Below are 19888 nucleotides of genomic sequence, written 5' to 3'. Positions count from 1 at the left end.
TCAGGGTTTTTTTGTTTTGGTCTGTTTGTTTGAAAAACTACTTGTCATTTTATAATGGTTTCAAAAGGGAAAAAAGTACTTGAATTCTTTTTGCTTCCCAAAGCACACATACAATGCAGTCATATTAGCTCACAGTTCACAGTAACTCCAAATTTATGTCCAAAACCCAGTAACTGTGACTTTTAAAAGGTTAAATTATTTTGGAATGGAATTAAAATAAAAAGGTGTACTGCTTATACTTTTTCTTTAAAGCTAAATTAATTTGGATTTTTCTTTTGTAAATTGCACTACGTTCTACAAGGCCCTTTCAAGAAACTGTCTTTATCTAGAGGCAGCTATTAAGATTTTTTAAAAGTGTAAAGAAAAAATGTTGTTGTCAGAAGAATCAAACAAAGAGACCAAAAAAATAACTAAAAAAATAAAAATAGAAAGTTCCTTTTCAAAACAAGACTTCAGAATTTTGTTTGTCTCAAAAAGGAGAACACAGAAATAAGCTACTGTGCTTCAGGACAGCTGTTCTGGATCAGAAACATTCACTTACCTGCAGCTGAGATTTTGGCATGCCAGGCTTTTCAGATTTTGGCTTGATCTTCTCTTTAGGTTTTGGTTTTGAATCTTTGCCAGCACTTAAAAACTTCATAGTGGCTGCAGCGTGTTTGAGGATACAGTCATTGCTGCAATACACGGAATCGGGCTGAGCCAAATTAAAACAGCCGGGACCAATGCACTTGGACGCACCAGGAGCTTCAATTACCTAGAGATGGAAACAGAGTGAGTTCAAACATCAAAGAGGAAACAACAAATACAAACGCTTAAATATCATATGCACAGACCACAGCTACAACTCCTAGTGACTTACATGATTACCAGCATGAAAACAACTTTCATTAGTGGTATAAATAGAATTTTACTCTTTTAACACACTATTTTCAGGATGTACTGTATTTTCAAGTGCTTGGTCTGCCAGCAGTCAACTAAGGGAGGCTGGTTTCCTAAATTATCAGATCACATAAGCCCACAAATGCTTCTGTCTGATCCTTTACAACATGTAAAAAAATGTCCTTGACAACGCAGAACTGGTTTTTCAAGAGCAAGGATTCTAAAACACATTTTATGTCTCCCCAGCAGCAGCTGTCCTCAGCCATGCGCACAGCAGAAGGAGGAACTCAGCTACTGAGGTGTACAGATCATTCTTGCTCTAGAGGTTTAGCAAGTTTAATTTTAGAAGTCTCCAACTTACCTAAAGACAACATTCTGCTAGACAATCCTGCCACAGCCTAATGCTTCTTACACACTGACAAGTTTGCATATGCAATTTGTATTTTCCTCTACTTCACCACTACTCTCCATTTATACCAAAGTGTTACATACTAAGCATTTCCTCTTCAAATGTTAAGATTAAGAAAATAGCCCATTCCTTAAAGGACGTCAGGTTGAAGTCCAGAAATATCTGAAAGCTCTTTAGGCTCCAACATATCACCACCAGGTATTATGCCTTTCAGTCTCACTCTTCTAGATTACTCCTAAAAATGTTACACAAGACACCTAACACTTGGAACTACTGTACTCTAGACAGCCTCACTCCCATCAATAACCTGCAATTTGTAATTACCAAAAGTAACTTTTTCAGGAATATTTCCAGTTTAAAAAAAAAAAATACTATTTGCAAAGTGTGGCTTATTTTTCCCCAGTGAGAAGTCAGTAATACAGCAATATCTGCTGCAGTTTGATAAAACCTGAGTTTTGGAATTTTCCTATAAGAATTAATCTTATGCTTTAGAATACTTTTCTATTTTGTACACACTTAAGTGTGAAATACAAGAAAGAAGTATCAATTCACATTCCCTACTAAGCATCTCAAACTTCAGATTAACTGAGCTGTCATTTCTAATTAAGGTTATTTACTCAGACGATGACAAAACTCTACAGCTATAAGTGCTTAAGGAAAGCACCAAAAAGGAGTCTGTCCCAAAGTGCTAATACACTAAACATGCTCTTCAAGGCATAGTAAGAAAAAAAATGAAAATGTTCAAGATGTTGGCATTAGCACAGTTGCTGAGGAACTACAAAGACAACCACTATAGAACGAAGTTTTTAAATCTGTGTACATTGAGCTGAAGAAGCTTCTTTGCCTGTATTTTGAGTTGGACATGGAATTTGCTACTAGAAAATGTAAGCGTCTTGTGTATTTTATGCCAGAATTTGTGATAATTCAAAATACACATTTTTTATGTTAAAAAAGGGCAGTACAAGGCAATTCTCTATGTACTAATAACTTTAAGAAGCATCAGGACAAATATCAGAACTTCAAAAACTAATTGAAAATAGAGAGGAAGTACAGCTGGAATTAACTCCAACAGATACTTGTCAATAGTAAGTAAAAAGTTTCACTATCATTGAAAATGTTCAAAGTTGTTTATTTCAAAGCTAGCATAAATTAGTCCATAATTCTAATATATTTTTTAAAAGGACACTTATTATTTGATTTCCAAAACAGTATTTATAAAAGGCAGAATAACACAAAGCACATAGTGTGGCATTTCCTTACACCTACATAAAACTTTTAAGTTCCCCAGTTCAAAAATAACACTTTGTTTTAGTTCCTTTACTGATAGAACTACAGATAAACTCCTGCTAAACAGTAATAATCATCAGGGTTTTTTTACGCTTTACAGCCATACAAGTAAGCCATTGTCTCAATGTACTCTGGGAAACAAGAAAAATAAAGAACAAAATACTTACAGGCTGAAATATCTTTAGTTTTTTCTTCCCACTTGGATTTGCAGCTTTTTCAATCCTACCCTTGATACCTTGGTCCTCGACAGATTTTTGTTCAATTGTTCCTATGCTTGTGAATTCTGTGCCATCCACATTTCCTTGCCCCAATTTAGCTTCCTGCTGCTCTGTTTCTGAGACTGGCTCATCCTGTCCCTGCAAAATGGTGCAGTTTGGACAGATATAGTCCTCACCATTCCTTTCCAGCAATCGCCCTCGAGCCTCAGAAATACCCACGCAGTCCCCATGAAACCATTCCTCGCATCTATCACAACAAATCATAAACCTGAAAAAAAATATAAAACAAAGAACAGTAAAACACGGTGAAATCAAGAGACAATGTTCAACAGGTATTCCCAGCACCAGATCTTAGATATCCCTCTAAAGTACCAGTACTGCTCTGCCTCACAGTTCATTTCTGTTTCCATTTATCCCCTCTTTTAAATATTTGTTATAAGCTCCACCCCAAACCTCAAACAAACCCAGCATGTCATTTACATATACTCAAAAATTAAGCATTAGCATTAGTGGAATTTTTCATCACAGAAAAATTCCACCTACTTGCACTGCATTTTCAGTTGAAACCTTTGCCTACCTGTTGTTGTGAGGCTGACGACAAATACAATACAGTGCATTTGGGTCATAAATCTCAGATTCAGGTTTGCTTTTGGGCGGTTCTTCGGGTTCCTCATCCGAGACCCCTTTTATGCCAAGGGAAGGCTTCACCTCGTCCTCAACCTGAAGATCTTCAGTGTTTGCCTCTGACACAACCACTTGACTTGCGACCTCAATGTTGTCTGCAGTCTCAGGCTCTTGTTTGACAGACAACTCAGGCTCAACTTGTTTTTCAGACTGGACATCACCTGTTTCTGTAGGATCCTCTTCTGGATTTCTTTGCCCCAGGCATGTCTGTATGTCCTTCAACGTCATCTGCGCAGGTTTTTGTTCAACACGTTTGTTTCTTAGCCGATTCTGCAGTTCCTTTAGTGTTAACCCATCACTATCACTATCAGAAGTATCATCATCATCATCTATCTCCTCCTCCTCCTCCTCCTCCTCTTCTTCTTCCTCTTTTGTGCATCTGCTTTTAGAGTCCTTCTGATCCTTACTACTCCTAGTCCTAATCCTCTGAGTTGCAGGTTTTATCTCTGGAGTGCTCTCAACACTGTCTTCTGAAGCGGTTTCAGCATCTGTCGCTGTACAGGACGCTGGTTCACTGGAATCTTCCAGTGTGGTAGGAACAGTCCTCCTTCCTCTGCGTCTCACCGTTGTAAGAAATTCTTCCACCCTTTCCGTTCGCTTTGGTTGCCGTCCACTCCGCCTGAGGTTTAAGCTTTGCTGCTGTTGTGGCTGTTGCTCACTAGAGTCCACGTCAGCATCTCCTGCACCTTCTCGCTTGGCGATTGTTGTCCTTCGAAACCCCCAGGTTTTTCTGAACTCTTTACTTGTAGGCTTGACAGTTTTTTGCTCCTCCTCATTGCTTTGCTCACCTTTCTCATCCAAAACTGATGCTAAAAACAAGGGAATAGTTATTAAACTGATGGTGAAAATCTATTCTTAAAATACTTTTTTTTTCCAACATAGTATTATTTTCTTTTTGATAATATATATATCTCCACCTCATTTTATGACTCTGAAAACAGATAAAATGCTTTCTTGTGAATGTAACAGCACAGCAGTAGCAATTAAATGTGACAACATAAATTAAACTGTGACAACATAAACCAGCTGTTAAACCCTTCTGTTATTAAAAAATATATGCATATACAGATATACACACACAATGAACAAATAAGCATATTTTCTGCTCAATTTGAAAGGAAGAAACCTTACCAGGAGAGCTCTTTTCCATGTCGTCAGTATAAGATACAAAATCTAACAGCAGTGGCTTTGGACGCACAACATATTCGAGAGGAATGTAAATGCCTTCATCACACTGAAAAGCTGAAGAGAAACACAAGGTTCAAAACTCAGATTCAAAATTATTCATAGACTAAGTAATAAATATTCTGATGTAATCCCATTATGCTATTGTCACAAACACTTGAATTTCAAGCCACTAACAGTCACTGAATACCAACAAAAAGCTGACGAAACTCCTTCAAAGACAAAGCACTAACTTAAATATATGGGTCTGGACATTATACTGACGTATTTTATTAAACAGCCTTAGGATTTCTGATATTTCTCAAAAAAATCTTTCATGGTATGAACCTATTCCACTCCTTTCACAGACACATAACTGTCTGTGAACCAGAGTGAAAGACCACAGAGTAGAACAAGATGTCACCTAAACAGGCGGTACAGATGCCGTTACTGGTTGAAAGGTGAGGATTCTATTTGATAGCAACGGCCTTTTCTGGTAGAAAGGACTGCTGATTACCTGCAGGACAATAAGAAGCAATGTGGAAACAGCAGCCAGTTCAAAATAATTCAAATCTGTTTAGATAATATAAGGCTAGTAAACAATAATGAGGTTTTGGATTTTAAACAAAATGTAAAACCAGAGAAATACCCTAGTCTCCCTTCTTAACATACACTAGGTCTATGTCTTGTTTATTAAACAGATTAGCTGCTGGTTTTAAGTTGTTTCAGAAACATTTGTGGGTATTCAGGATACAAGAACACAGCCCCTTCATACTCTAACAAGGTTTACTGGACAGCAGAAATTATACAGAAAAAGAACAAAAAATCTTCTCAAATATCTCTCTAGAAAACAAATAATTTGTGTTGACTTAAACTTCAGAAAGGCTGCTCCTTGACAGGTTATTTACAAAAAGGTTTTCAGCCTATTTGATCTATGAGAATGCAAAAAAAAAAAAAATCCCCTTTTTCTCAGAAGTCTTTTCCAGCATAGTAGGAGACTCTCTTATTTGAGAAGACAAACATCTGAAACGGCACTTTGAGTAATTCAGGAATAACCTGGTTTGAATGAGTATTAGTGTTACATCATGGTGCAATGTTTTAAGTGAGCTTCATGCCATGTAAATGCTCTCGTAAACGAATGCTGAAACTACGCTTTGCAGTCACTGCAATTCCATTTCTCATGTGAAACTCTAATATGCAGTAGTAAGTATTGAACTGGGTGAACAGAAACAGTTCTTTAAAAACAAGAAAAGATCTCCCAGCTCTCCCCCTAAGAACATTTGTTGAAGTAGTTCTATGTGTATTCTTGGCTCAAGAATTGCACAGGTTAAGCCAAAAGGGACCAGTAGCAGAATTCCTAAATAGCAATACTTGCTGAAAGAATCAAAGGCATTTCTAACAGCTGCACATATTACAGCTGCAAGGTCCCAGTAAGCTTTTCCCACTCCTGCAGTGTACAATGCTGATAAATGCCTCCTTATTTCATATACTGCACCAGTTGCATTGCTGTTCTGCCTTATCAAACATGATCTCTCTATCGTGCAATTCCTCTGCTTTCCAGTATTATATTTAACGATGCTATGACAGAAACATAACTGTCAATGCTATGGAAACTTAAACATCCATGCAGATATGCTAAAAAAATTAACACCTAAGTTGTAACTTGAGTCATTTCACTGAGGTATTGTAAATGTCGCTGTAAAAGCAGCAGAGTCCAGAAGATCAATTTAAATAGGAACTAATAACTTTTAACATTACAGCCAGAATAAAAAATTAATTTTAAGCCTGTAATACACAGGTAAAAAGCTGAAATTACTTCAATCCAATATGAAATTAACTTCCAACTTCCCCCCTAAAAAAATCACCAACTATATATTTTTTTAAACACAGCACTAAAATTATATTCACATCAGAAAAAGGCTACAATGGAAGTAAAGGAACAGTCAAAACAGTTAAAACTTACATCTTTGTTTACTTTGAAAAATGAAAAATTGTTAAAAGCTACAAGCAGATAAAATGTAAATAATTAATTTGTCTCTTCAATGTCCTCTGTATGTTTTACCTGATGGAATATCAGGGGGTGGAATGGTTCCTCCCGGCAGCCCTGTATAAATATCACGGATCCATGGCGGCAAAACATCAACATTCAGCATTATCTGGTCAGCACACGCTAGATCTTCTGATGCGGAAGCACCAAACCAAGTCTTTGAGCTGCCAGCAGATACTGTCAATCCTTTTTCTGCTGGCTCCTGGAAAAAAAAAAAAAGAAAGCAAAATAAGGCATCGATATATTTATAAACTCATCTTACTCTTGTTTACATACATTTGGAACTGTTTTGCCTCTGTTACATTATAAAGCAAACTCTGTTATTTTGCCTTCTTGACTGTTTTCTAATTCCGAAAGACACTGAAACTGGAAAGAAAAGCTGAAGTAAAGCAATACCACCTCCACCACCTATCAACAGCCAAGACCTTCAAAATAAACAAAAAATACGATCACACTCTGATCAATTAATCTAGATCCTATTGAGACTTCCAAGAGCAGTAATAAACTGTAATCAACAGGCCTATTCCATTTACAGTATTTAAAAGCATTTTGAGAATGAAATTGAATAACCGTATTTTGTGCTAGGAAAACGCAGAAATGCTTTTAAACTCCATCAGCATGGCCAAGGTTACAGTTTGGATGATTTACTGGTTTGTACTACATTTCATCACATAAAACACTTGCAGCTTTGAGGATTTAAATCCAAGAGGCTACTCTGTGGTTTTGCAAGGTTGTATAATAAAAATTTAGAGCAGAGCTTCAGAATTAAGGAATATTCCTTATCACTGTCCCTTTCACTAATAGGCTTTGCAATGTAGAAAATTTCAGAAGCTTTATTTGAAGGACAGCAGATTATATCAATAACACCACATTCTTCCAAGAATTAACCCTTGGAAAATATTTCAAAACCACCAGGCTTTCATTAAAGCCACCTGAACAACTGTTTATTGCAGGGTCTCAATTCACATGCAGAATGGCAATGGAACATTGAGTGCTTGCTTCTGAGCTTGCAAGAGCTTGAAAATCAGTAGGAAATGCCTGCATTTAACCCAAAGTAGTCTACCAACGTGGAAGAACACTAGAGAAGAATTTAGGAGGAAAATGAGGATCAGATGGACAGGACAGAAAAAGTCACTTGTGAACTGGCCTACAAAATCTATCAGAGAAAAAAAAAGAACAAAACCAGACACAGACTCTGTGTTGTCAGCATTCTGCAACTAAGGATGTGGGAAAACAGCCATAGTAGGGGTAGGAAGTAACTCAAACATTAATAATTCTTTCAAAGGAGTAAAAACTTACTGTTAACACTCCCAGTGGGGAGACATGTAAATTTAAGAACAGAATACATAATCCTTCACAGACACGCCAATACACAGCTTGACTTTTCTTTTTAAAGAATACAGCATTTTTCTTCAGTTCTCTCAAGCCCCCAAATTTTAAAGCACCTTTGCTGTTTAGAAACACATTTTACTTCTTAAGCAAGTATCATCTCTAGGTATTCTCCAATGCCATGTCACTATCTCAACAATAAGGAGAGGGAAAAAGCCCACCCCAAATCTGATTTTCATCAGTGCATCACTTTATTATTTCGTGACCAATAAACCTCAAAATTTGCATGACTCTGGAAATGCAGAATTAGGGAAAAAATGAGTGTATAGCTACATCCACACCAGTATTTCCTTGCAGAAGGTAGACCTCATTTATTAGGGATTACATACATTATCCACATTCTTTCCCTCAGCTAACTACTCCCACTCCAAAAAGAGAAGAGAAAAAAAATACAATAAACTAATTTTCAAGTCCCTTGTGCTATATCTCATGCTATTTAATACCTGCTCTAATACGGATTTTGGTCCAATATCTGAATCAGTGATTATATCCGAGGAGTCAGTCACTGATGGCTGAAGACAGTCTGATTTAAAAGAACCTTCTTCCACTCTCCTGTCCTTTAATAACTTTTCAATCACTCTGTTCAGAATCTCCAACTTATCAGACATCAGACCATTGTTAAGTGATATGCCTAAAGGAAGAGGGAAAAATCAGCTAATCACTTCTTGTTCAACTCTAATATTAAACTATGAAAACAAACTATGCCTCTAGAACATGCAAAAAGTGCATCCTATTTGAATCATTTATCCAGTAACACACTAAAGAAAGAATTATCTAAAGTATTGTCTTCCTAGAGCACAATTATGTATTTAACACAAATAATAATTGAAAATTAGGAGATTCTATGCAAGAATCATACTGTTTTTTGCATTACTACATTTCATTATTACCTGTATTATCACCTCTATTACCTACAGGAAAAAACTTCCAACAGAACTGCAATTTTAAAATAATTACATATTTGAGAAGTATAAAAATTCAGTACACTTAAAACACTAAAATTGCATACCCCAACATTTGCTATAAAATGTATGTTTTCTTAGTATTATTATTATTTAGTACCTCTATTTTTTCCTCTTGCCATTTGGCCTATATTATTTTTCATGAAAAACAGAACAAGTTTCAAACTTATTTGTGATGAATCTGCTCTTGCAGAGCTGCATCTTAATGAAGGTTAAACTTAAATGCCTAAAAGGAGCTGAAAAATCAAAGATTATTAAAACATAAAAGTAAAAAGCTCACAATTACACTTTTTAAACCTATCAAGCCTGCTGGCACTTCTAAGCAAATGTTCTACTAACTGCCTGCAAAAATATTTACTACAACATGAGGCAACTTTGGAAGTCTTCAAATATCTGTTTCTCTTCCCAACTGAATGTGATTTTTTTGTTCATTTTGTTCTTCAGTTTGCTCTTCAGCTGTAGTTAAAATGCTGACAGAAACATAAGCTGAAGCATCAAACTGTTTATCTTGTTTTAAAGGAAGTGAATGCCCATGATCAACTTAGACTTATTCCTCCTAATACAGCAAATTAATCACATTTCTAAAACTGGCAATTCTAGCTGGAAACTGAAAATTATTGTACTTCCCCAAATAGACAGCTCCCACCAGGCATCATCCTGCCTTGCTGCCAAGTCACCTACAGAAAGTATATTATGTACCTTTCGAAAAATTGAGGCAAGAATCTCAAAAACATATAAATAATAAACATATACACTGTTGCTTATTCAAAATGTCCTCTGCTTTTGCTTAGGTTAACAACATCTGTGATAAGTGATCTCAACTGTGAAAAGGTGTAAGCTTTTAAGGCCTACTATAAATAAAGTTAGAAACAAATCAAGAGTTTCTTAAAGGAAAAAAAATCTCATCCCCCTTCCCAGATGAAGAATGCTTTGCCAATACAAGCCCCAAGCTGATTTAAATGGTTACATAAAAAACACTCCAGGTCCTCATTAAACAAAGGATTCACAGTGCTTATCAGATCCACATTTATGGACTATGAAGAACAAAGTACAATCCTATGCTACCTGGGCTGCTCCTGTCCTGCTCCCTTCTCCCATGCTCAGTGACATGGTCTCTGCCACACATACAGTCAGTCACCCAACTCCTCAGTAGAGACTCAGCTTCTGAATCCAGCAGAAAATGAACCCACCAAAGAGCAATCCAAAAGGATAAAAATAACTAACATCAGAACCGGTGTAAAGAGGTGCAAGCGGGATGGAGAACAAGATCCCCTCACACAGGCTGAGCTGGTGCAGGATCTTGTTGCTCTCACTGATCTAAAATTGGAACATAAAGCTGATGCACAGTATCTTGAGAATGTTCAGCCAAGAAAGCATTTATTCAGGTTTTTCCTCCCCAATTAGTTTGCAGCCAAAATGCTCCTGTTCCCGCAAGTTAGGCACTTGAATTCATGCTGGACCTAAACTCCAGAAGCAATTGAAGCACAAAAGTATCCTGACCTAGAAAATTCTCAAAACTGTCACAAGCTTTTAATTTCAATTTGTTCAACTATTCTTAAGCAGTAACAAACCCAAAAACACGGGGCTGCCCACTCTTTAAGGCTCCAGAAGCCATCACCCATGTTCAGCATCTCTCTGGATTCCCTAACTACTGCAAAACCGTAAGGATTTTAGTACATATAGCTTGAAGAAATTTCAGAGCAGTATCAGCAGCCAATCTAAGAGACAGAAAAGATATTCCCAGATTCCAAAACCTGCTACTACAAAACCGCTTGTTCACAACACACAACACATTATTTAAGTTCATCCTCCAACACGTCTTTCTCAATCCATAAAGAGAAAGCTTTAATCTTTTTTTCTGTAAATATATTAGTACTCTCACTTTCAAACAAAACCTCAAGAAAGGCATTACTGCTACCTACTGCCATCTTTGTAACCCACAGGTCTCAGGCAAGAAGGAAGGGAGATTATCTCAGCCAGGAACACAGGCTGAGGGATGTTAACTGCAGGACATGCACTTTGAAGACACTTGCATCTGCTGATGCTGACTTTACTAAGCCCTTTTTGGCATGTCTCAAAATAACATTTTAATCTGATTATGACAGAGCAAAGCTTTTAAATAAAACCAACATTTCCACTTTTTTGTGTGTGTTTACATTTTTAGACAAAGGTCAAATCAACAAGTTACCAACAAATACACATTCAGGTCAGTATCTCCACTTTTATTTTTTCTCTCATTTCCCTGAAGAGGTAATAAAACATTCAGTGTGTCCACTGACTGCATAAAGATTTTGTCTTTTCTAGAACTTGTCATTTTAACTGCATTAAGAATTCTCTGCCTCAGTTAACCAGGAAGACTTCACTCTGAAAACAAAGGCTCTTGAAAGACAGCTTAGTAATAAAATCTTTACGATGAACTAAAAAAACCCCAAAAGAAATAATTTCTCCTTCATCTGAGGACCCGTGTACCAAAAACAAACAAACAAACAAAAACACCACCACCACCTATGCCAAAATTCAGGGTAAACTCTTCAGTTTCAGCTTGCTAGCTATTTTACATAGTTTTTTAAAGAATCTATTTGAAAGATTTGTGATCTTTATCCTGTCATTAATGTTAATCACTAATCAGTGAACAGTTTCATCTCCACATCCTGACACAAATCCAGTCTGTGCCAGAATACAAGATATTAGCTTCGGTTAGAATGACTTGTAACTGGCCTTTAGTATATTCTTCTGTGAGTTTCTTCAGAATTAAAAGGCTTGACATGTAAGATATTTGTCTGGAACCAAAACATCCAGGATAGGTTTCTTAAACATCAAAACTGCAAGATGTTTTGAACAGGACAGAAATCAATTCCAGAATGACGTAACAGTGAATCCAATCACAACTGACACTGCTTCCTTGTTTTATTCCCTGTGAAGGAAGCACTGGGCTTGGCCAGAGTTTAAAAATTCCTAATAAGCAAACTTTTTAATATCACATGATACAAAAAAATTGGCTGAGAACTCATATAAGGACATAATTTCTGAGGCAAATAAAAGAAATGCAAGTATAGCTTAGCTGATGCTGCTCCCACTCAGAAGACTGATCCCATTGAAAATTACTCTACATCCCTATTTGTCAAAGATGACATCTGGGGAACCTGTATTCTTTCTACTAAGCAGCAGCAAAATTAATCCCTTGCATCAACAATCATTACAAAAGCAGCCCAAAGGAAGTCAGTAGGGCAAAACCTACTTTGTAGATAAATGAGCAGCTCCACTCAGACCACGGACAAAAGGTCCAATCCACTGACCCCTGACAACAGCAGGAAACAGGCTCTGCACCAGCACTGGAAAAGGTTCCATAACACCGGGTCGTGGTGCAGTTCCCTCCATCTGCTCACTCACCAAAGATACAGGAGGAGACTACTTAGATGAGAAGCAAGGGGAAAATCAGGTGATGAAACTTCAACGTTCCACCGCTGCTCTGAAGAGAACCTGCTTTGTCTAAGCCTGTCTTAAGGCTGGTGCAGAGAATCCCTGACATTTGTAGGTGCACATGAGCATGCACAGACCTGACGGAACAGTCACATCTGTGCTAAAGATGCTGTGATCATACAGTGCACCAACTCCTCCCACAACTAGCACATGGTCTTTTATTTTCATATAAAATGTATCCACTGCCTACTGATTTAAGTATTTTCCTTCTGAAACAGGAAAACACCTTTCAGAAAGTTGTGAAATGGGAATGTCATAACAAGAAAGAAGTTATGAGAGTTGAAGAGTGTGAAAGGCAGCAGCTGTAAGGCTCAAGTCTGGATGTGAGGAAACATAAGAAAACTGCTCTTATCTTGAACCCCCTTCCCTGCCCGCCAAATAATTTACTATCTCACTGCGTGACTGCTATAGATAAGCCACAGTTTAAGGTCAAAAGTCCAGATAGCCCTGGTAAATACAAAGATTTTATGCCAGGAATAAGTTTTATTTTAACATGATCTTTCAAATATAACTTGCATAAAATTGAATTATTTCACTGCTTATATTTAGACCTAGAAGAATAAAACAAAACAGAAATAATGCTACAGAAAATGTAACGCTTACCTGTAAACACTATGCTGGCTATAAACACACTAAATTAATTCTAAGACTATGAACAAACCTAGTACCTCATACCCACAATACTAACACCTTTAATGTGCTAGGTAATTCCTTCCTATTCTGGACTCAATATATTATTCCCATTTAAAAAAATTAACAAGTTTTGAAATGTGCACAGTGCAGATTAAGTAATACGCAATTCATTAATACAGTCATGTTCCTCAGAAATACCCCATCCTAATTTAAGAAATGTGTACTCTTCTCAAATAATGCATTAGAGGCAAATATAAGCAGCGGTATATAGCCAAATTAGGGTAAAGTACCACCAAGTGTTTTAAGGTAGTTTTTAGGTTTTAGTTTTAAGGTAGCTTTTAGCATCTCAGTATTTCAACCCCAGATGCATAGAACACAGTATTGTCAGGGATGGCACCACTGACACCTACAACTCAATTCACATCCCACCCTTCCACTCAGAGCTGCTGGTTCTTCCCTCATCTCTCCATCTCCCTTCACAAAGGCAGGTTCCAGTGTTTGTAAAGCCTCATTTTTCAGTAACTGGGAAGCACTAGGTAGTACCCCATCTAAGTTCCTACCAAAAGTAATGAAAGAGAACTGACTTGGCTAGCATGGGAGATCAGGCTGCCCCAGGATAGAAAGAGTTGCATGAGGAAGAGTGGGGCAGAAAAATAATTCAGAGGCTTCTGCACCTGTTGAAACCTCCTTCCTCAATCTCACTGACATTTTATCACAGAATTTTTGAAGGTACTTTTGGGACCTTGTGGCTTCATGATGTGGTACCACAAATAATTCAGCAGTGTCACTACCACCTTTCTACTGTCAGACATGCCTGGAAAAACACAGAGACCATTTCAATGAAGTTTTGTGGTTTGCAGACTTTCTGACTTTGAATGAAGTTGCGATTTTTGCTTGGTGTTGAAAAATTATTTCAAATGTCCATGGTACTATACACAATATTTGTCCTGTCTTGGTACGAGAGACCCCATTAAGTGCATATTTACATGATACCAAGTATTACCAAGATGCAGCACTGATGCAAAGCACCTAATAAGATTTAAAATATAAACATTAACTACTTTTTTTTTAACCCCCAAAGATGCAAAAACAGGTGTTCAATTTTCTTTTAGAATTTTCTCTCATGAAAAATGACTCAGGCTCAATAAATTTATAAATTTCATACAATCACTTTTTTTTCCACTTGAGAAAGGTATCAAGGCAATATCCTAAATTGACAATAAACTTCATAGAAAACCAATTTGACAGCTTACTTTTTTAAAGTATTAAGCAAATGGATTCATTCCAAGAAGTTAAAGAAACAGCTTCCCTTAGAAACAGTAAATACATTCATTTGGTCTCTGTGCTTGTAATAATACATTAACTTTGCCAAATTAAAATGTCTTTGGTCAGCCATTATTATAAACCCTCTCCACCATATGTCTGAAACTAATGGATACACCATCACGCTTCCCATGATTTCTGTCAGGCTGCTCACTTACCTTGTGTGAGCCTCCTAAGGAGGCCAGTGCCTTGCACGACGGTAACCGCACGCACAGGACAGCAACCCCATGCCTGTGCAGCAGGTGTGGGACCTCCTGGAAGTGTTGAATTCGATGTGTGTGCACAGAACCACATCACTACGCACACACAGAACAGACTGGTGCGCAGCAGTTAGAACAGACAACGAGCGACTCCACAGTACAACATAACTACTCCAAGCAAAATTGCATGAAGTTACTCCCTAGTTTATGCAACACAAAATACACACACACTGAAGTTTATTTGGATGTCTTTCAAACTAGAAAATCATCTTCCCAAACAAAACATTTTTAAAAATTTCTTGTTTCAAATTGTGTCGTACAGGATCAGAACAGTCATAAAAAAATACATCAAAGGAGGGATGGACCACTCAGGAGGCCGTGCAGCAGAATGAGAACAGCAACAGGTATTACAAGTGTACTTTATTCTAGATAAGTAGCAAAGAGTGCTTCTTTGAACCAAAGTTCCCACTGCTAAATTCAGCTAAATAGTGCTTTCTCATAGAAACATTCAAGGCACTTTAGCTGCAGGCCCACCAGTAATCCAGCAACCATGAAAATTTTATTTAATAGTAGACAAGACTGTGATTGTATCTACACTAGAGATATTCACTGTTACAACTGCAGAAGTCAGGAACGTTAAGGGTACAGCCCCAAATCAGCAGAGAGCTGGCTAATGACACCTGCAGAACTGAACTTTTACCTGTACAAGTGGTGTGTTTGCAGGGTGGTACAGGTGTGCACCAGCCTGGTGCGGAGCACACGGAATAACTAACAAAGCTCTATCAATACATGAGTACAGGCCCTTCCAAGCAGGGAAGCAGCTTATCTCAGGAGGAAGTAAAGACTTTGAAAGTTCACTCAAATTCCTTGAATGAAAAAAGTTACATTAGCAAACAGATTCTAAGATGCTTGTGCAGAGCTTAGAGCTTTTGCCAGCACTGCTCTGCCGGTCATGAGCTGGGCAAAGAACTGGAACTGACAACTGCACTGACGGAATTTTAGCAAAAATCAAACTTTAACATGAAGCACTTAGGACCATGCACATCTGCCAACCTGCAGGTCCGTAATTGTGTTTGATACACAAGAATTGTATTCAGTTCAGTGTTTTCTGCATTTGAGGAAACATTAATTTTAAGGTGAAAGAAAAGTATTATATACATTACATTGGTGTTTTCTAGTCCAGAGCTTCATGAGAGCTTAGAAGACTAGGCAGGTACACTCTGTTGTGTTACTAACAGACTGACATTTGGCTTTTTTACTACTCCTATAATACCTTCTGAAGCCTTTTATTCACATTCTTCTGAGTAAGCTAATCCCATACCTGACCCAACAATGAACATTTACTTAAAGGCAACAAAATAAAATTTAATCTTTTGGTCAGGTTTATTTCTGCTTTCAGCGTCTGAATAGTATAAGTAAAAATGAGATGGCAAACGGATTTTGCTCATTAAGAAAAGCTGTGAGCAGATTCACCAGTGTAGGCAGTTCTCCTTTTTTTCTCATTTCTCTTTTACATAGATTAAGGGAGAAAAAAGGCAGCTTTCTGTGGTCAAAAGCTTAAATTAAAAAAGCAAACATAACCATCTCTGTACAATAAACCTTCTAAAGGTCCCAGTAAAAGCCAACTTTACAAGCTACAGTTTAGGCAACAGAAATATCAATTATAAACTTTTATTGTTTCTTTTTCCATCACCCTGAATAAAAATATTTTACAAATGCATATTACTTACTTGCCTAATGTTCAATTTCTGCTACTGAACTTGACCTCTTCAAGTCACTGAAAATACATTTTCAGCAACACAGTTCAGTTCCTAATTCTTAGAGTTTACTGTGAGGACACAGATACTGCACATTTAGTCTTTGTGCCTTAGCTCCTTAACTGGCAATAAGATTTTTCCTAACTTCAAAGTCTATCAATGCTCTTGATACCACCCTACAACCCTCAAAGCATTAACTGACAGTAGACTAAAGATTCTCCTACTGAGGAGGAAAGCCTGACAGTGCACAAAAAAGCCATCGGTTCTTGCATAAACTAGATCAATCTGACTTGGTATTAAAATCCTCTCCTTAAATATCCTATACTGTCCTACTACTTGTAGCACTACAAGAGACACCAGGCAGAAAAGTGCACTAGAGCATAAAACTAGTACAGATAGATACAACCACTTCTGTCAGCTAAAACTATCTGATCTTCTTCTTGCTGAGTTCAATCCCTTCTTCCTCAGTTTTATCAATTACATTTTTTTTATAAACCCTCAGCTTAACTCCTATAATCCTGCCTTTTCTCTCTCCGCTCAGTATTTCTAGCTGAATTTTCAGGCTGTACAAAGAATTAAAATCGCACAGTTTTAAGTTACAACGATAAAAACAATTACTATCTTAAACCAGAAACAACATAAGCTACTGCCAGAAAAATCTCAGTAGTGAAGCAGGATTAATTAGATCAAACACTGCCTTTTGATGAGTCCCCCACTGAAAAATATTTATTCAATTTTATTTACTATTTTGGACTCATACAATTCTATTAGCACTGCTTTGGGGAGTTTCAAGCTTGTTCGGTTTTTAAACTCAAGACATCTTAGTTATATGAAATGCACCCTCCAAAGCACTGTGTGAATTATCTCTATTATTTTATATTTGAAAAGTTTTTAAACCTTTAAGTATTTTGTAATGCATATAAATTTGTGGCAGAACAAAAACTTCATTTACACACCCGTAGAAATCAATGAAAACACCCCTTAAAAACAAAACAACATAGAAATTTTGAAAAAAAAAAAAAAAATTAAATGCTAGTCTTGAAATCAACAATTATTTGATTTGCAAATCACTGGAGTCATGTGGTCTCAAAATAGGCTGAAGGCTAACATAAGCCTTTATTCTTCCATGAAAGTCCATTTAAAAAATCCTTTATGTGCAATATGTTCCTGGAACCATCAAGGGAAAAAAAAATTTAAGGCCTGACTGAACAGCTATTTTGAGTGTACTTCTATATTTATTCCTATAGAAAGTTCCAAATGTCAACGCTAACAAGCAGCTGGCATGCATAAAAGTGGAGCAGAACCCAAAATATCTATTACAATTAACACAGTATATGCTACACTTGTACTGTAACTATACAGATAATTTTTCATTGACCAGCAATTAAATTGCTTAAAAAGCTATTAAATTGTTTGTAAAAGCAGAAACACAGTTGAAGCTAAACCAATTCAAATTACCCTTTAAGAAAACTGTGTAAAACACAAACAAAAAGCAGTGAAAAAGTTCTCATAAAATAAAGCAAAATATAGCTGAATATCAGCTGCCAAGAAATTTACTTAAACAAGGCTGTGACGATTAAGTATTCAAAACAGCTATTTCTGAAAAAAAAAAATCAAAGATTATACATAAAAACTAGAGAAACTATGAATGCTATATACATTCTTTGGAGTTAAATTAAAGTAATTAGAATTTTTTGTCTCTCTTAAGTTCCTAAAAGGAAAACATGAACACAAGAAAAACAGCATGTTACGCTGTTCTGAATTACTGAACATACAAACAGCAGGGAGAGTGTAACACACATTTTGTAACATGTTAAAAATATTGTAACGTTCTTTCCGAGCTAAAAAGATAAAATCTTCTTAAACCACTACTAAAATATAACTATCACTTGGAGGTATAAACTGAAAATAACTGTATGAAACGAATCTGGGTCACCATCAAAAAATGGCTTTTGCAAGCCAAATAAAATTAGCAGCTCAAACTACCATCACCTCCAAGAGACAGTATTTAATAGTGCAAGACATGAGGAATAGTTATCGAGAGGGAAATTACTGAATATTTAAAGTCAGACAGTAATTACTACTGTCTAAAAATCCAACCCCTCCTCTTTTCCCCTGCGAGAAACGTGATAAAGTTCAACTTTCGTTGTATAACTCACCAATATGGAAATCACCTCCTTCGCCCAGGGAAAAGTCACCTCAAAGCAGGTTAATTTTCCCCCCACCCTCCGAAGCCCCCAGCCCCGGGATGAAATTTCGGGTGGGTTTTCCGGACCCCCGCGGCGATCGGCACCGCCAACGCCGCGAACCCCGGGGCCGGTACTACGGCAACGGTGATAACGAACGAGAGAAGCGGTGAGAGGCGGCTGAATTCGGTTGTGACGCCAGCTCGCCGGCGTCCACAGCCTCACAGCACAAACCGTCCCCTCTATGTCTCTCCTCACAAGATGGAGGAGCCCGCCTTCCCGCCCGCTCCGCCCGGGGAGGCGGCCGCTCCGCTCCGGCCCAACCGCCTTATCAGCTCATGGGGCGGCGGCTTCTGGCTCCCTCCGGGGGTGGGGGGGGGGGCCGCATTGAGTCGCCGACCTCCTCTGGAACCGGGCCAGGCCTCCGGTGTGCCGGTACCCTGCAGCCGCACCGGCGGTCTCCTGAAAACAGGCCGCGCTAACCCCCCTCACTCCCCCTCCGCGGTCCCTCCGGCCGCCCTGACCCGCACCACCCGCCCGCCTCCATTTTCTAGTCGAGCCCGAAGGCGTCCAGGCCGCAGGAGGCGGTTGCCTCTTTTCCGCGACCTCCTCCGCCGCGGAGGCGGCCCCCTTCCCTTTCTCCTCCCGTCCCGGTGCTTCTCCGGCTGCCTCCCTCACTCACCGCGGGGAGGGGGTGAGGGCGATCTCGCCGCGGCCGCCGCGGATCTCAGCCGAGCCGAGCCGCCATTTCCTCCTCGCAACCTCTCCCGAGCGCTGGGCGGGGACGCTCCTCCTCCGCTACCACAGACAGCGAGTCAGCGACCAACGGCTGCCTAGAGCGCCCGCACCGCTTTTGCGCACGGCACCTCGGAAGACTTCGGTTGGCGTTGGCTCCGCCTCCCGCCTCGGTGGCGCGTGCTCCCTCACCGCGGGGCGCTGGGCGGGAAAAGGCCGGCTCGTGACCCCTGCCCGGTCACCCCCCGCCCGCCCCTCTCCGCCTCCGTTCAGCTCCGGGCGAGGCTCAGGCGTTCTCCACAAAGCCGTAGAGGCGAGGCCGCCCGCGGAGTCCCCATCCCGTCAGCTCCAGGCAGCCAGACCCTGCTGTTCCTGAAGCCACTGGGGAAAACTCGAGGCAGGCCGCCCATGTCACCTCAGGGCTTCTGCTGCAGATGAGTTCTAGAGATCAACAACACCTGCTTTCAGCTTTCTCACCAAAAAACACGGGGTGACCTTACCTCACAGGAACTGCAGTTTTATTCATTATTGGAGA

General features: G+C 38.7%; 1 protein-coding gene across 4 annotated transcripts in view; it reads right to left on the bottom strand.

The window, feature by feature from the left end:
- The window catches only part of DIDO1 (death inducer-obliterator 1), a 54423-nt gene that overhangs the window by 30277 nt on the left and 4258 nt on the right, over positions 1 to 19888 (bottom strand). Inside the window, exons 1-7 of one of the 4 annotated variants that reach the window (XM_005499586.4) lie at positions 19301 to 19463; positions 8521 to 8708; positions 6704 to 6890; positions 4609 to 4719; positions 3371 to 4286; positions 2743 to 3061; positions 542 to 754 (exon numbers count right to left, since the gene is read on the bottom strand). In XM_005499586.4, the coding sequence (XP_005499643.3) occupies positions 542 to 754; positions 2743 to 3061; positions 3371 to 4286; positions 4609 to 4719; positions 6704 to 6890; positions 8521 to 8685 (1911 nt within the window). In that variant the 5' untranslated portion in view covers positions 8686 to 8708; positions 19301 to 19463. Of the gene's footprint in view, positions 1 to 541; positions 755 to 2742; positions 3062 to 3370; positions 4287 to 4608; positions 4720 to 6703; positions 6891 to 8520; positions 8709 to 19300; positions 19464 to 19888 lie in introns of those variants that run through there. The other 3 variants (XM_065032364.1, XM_065032365.1, XM_065032366.1) reach the window with 3 other exon arrangements.

The sequence above is a fragment of the Columba livia genome, chromosome 16, assembly GCF_036013475.1.
Source record: "Columba livia isolate bColLiv1 breed racing homer chromosome 16, bColLiv1.pat.W.v2, whole genome shotgun sequence".
NCBI lineage: Eukaryota > Metazoa > Chordata > Aves > Columbiformes > Columbidae > Columba > Columba livia.
This window is presented reverse-complemented; position numbering and strand designations above follow the sequence as displayed.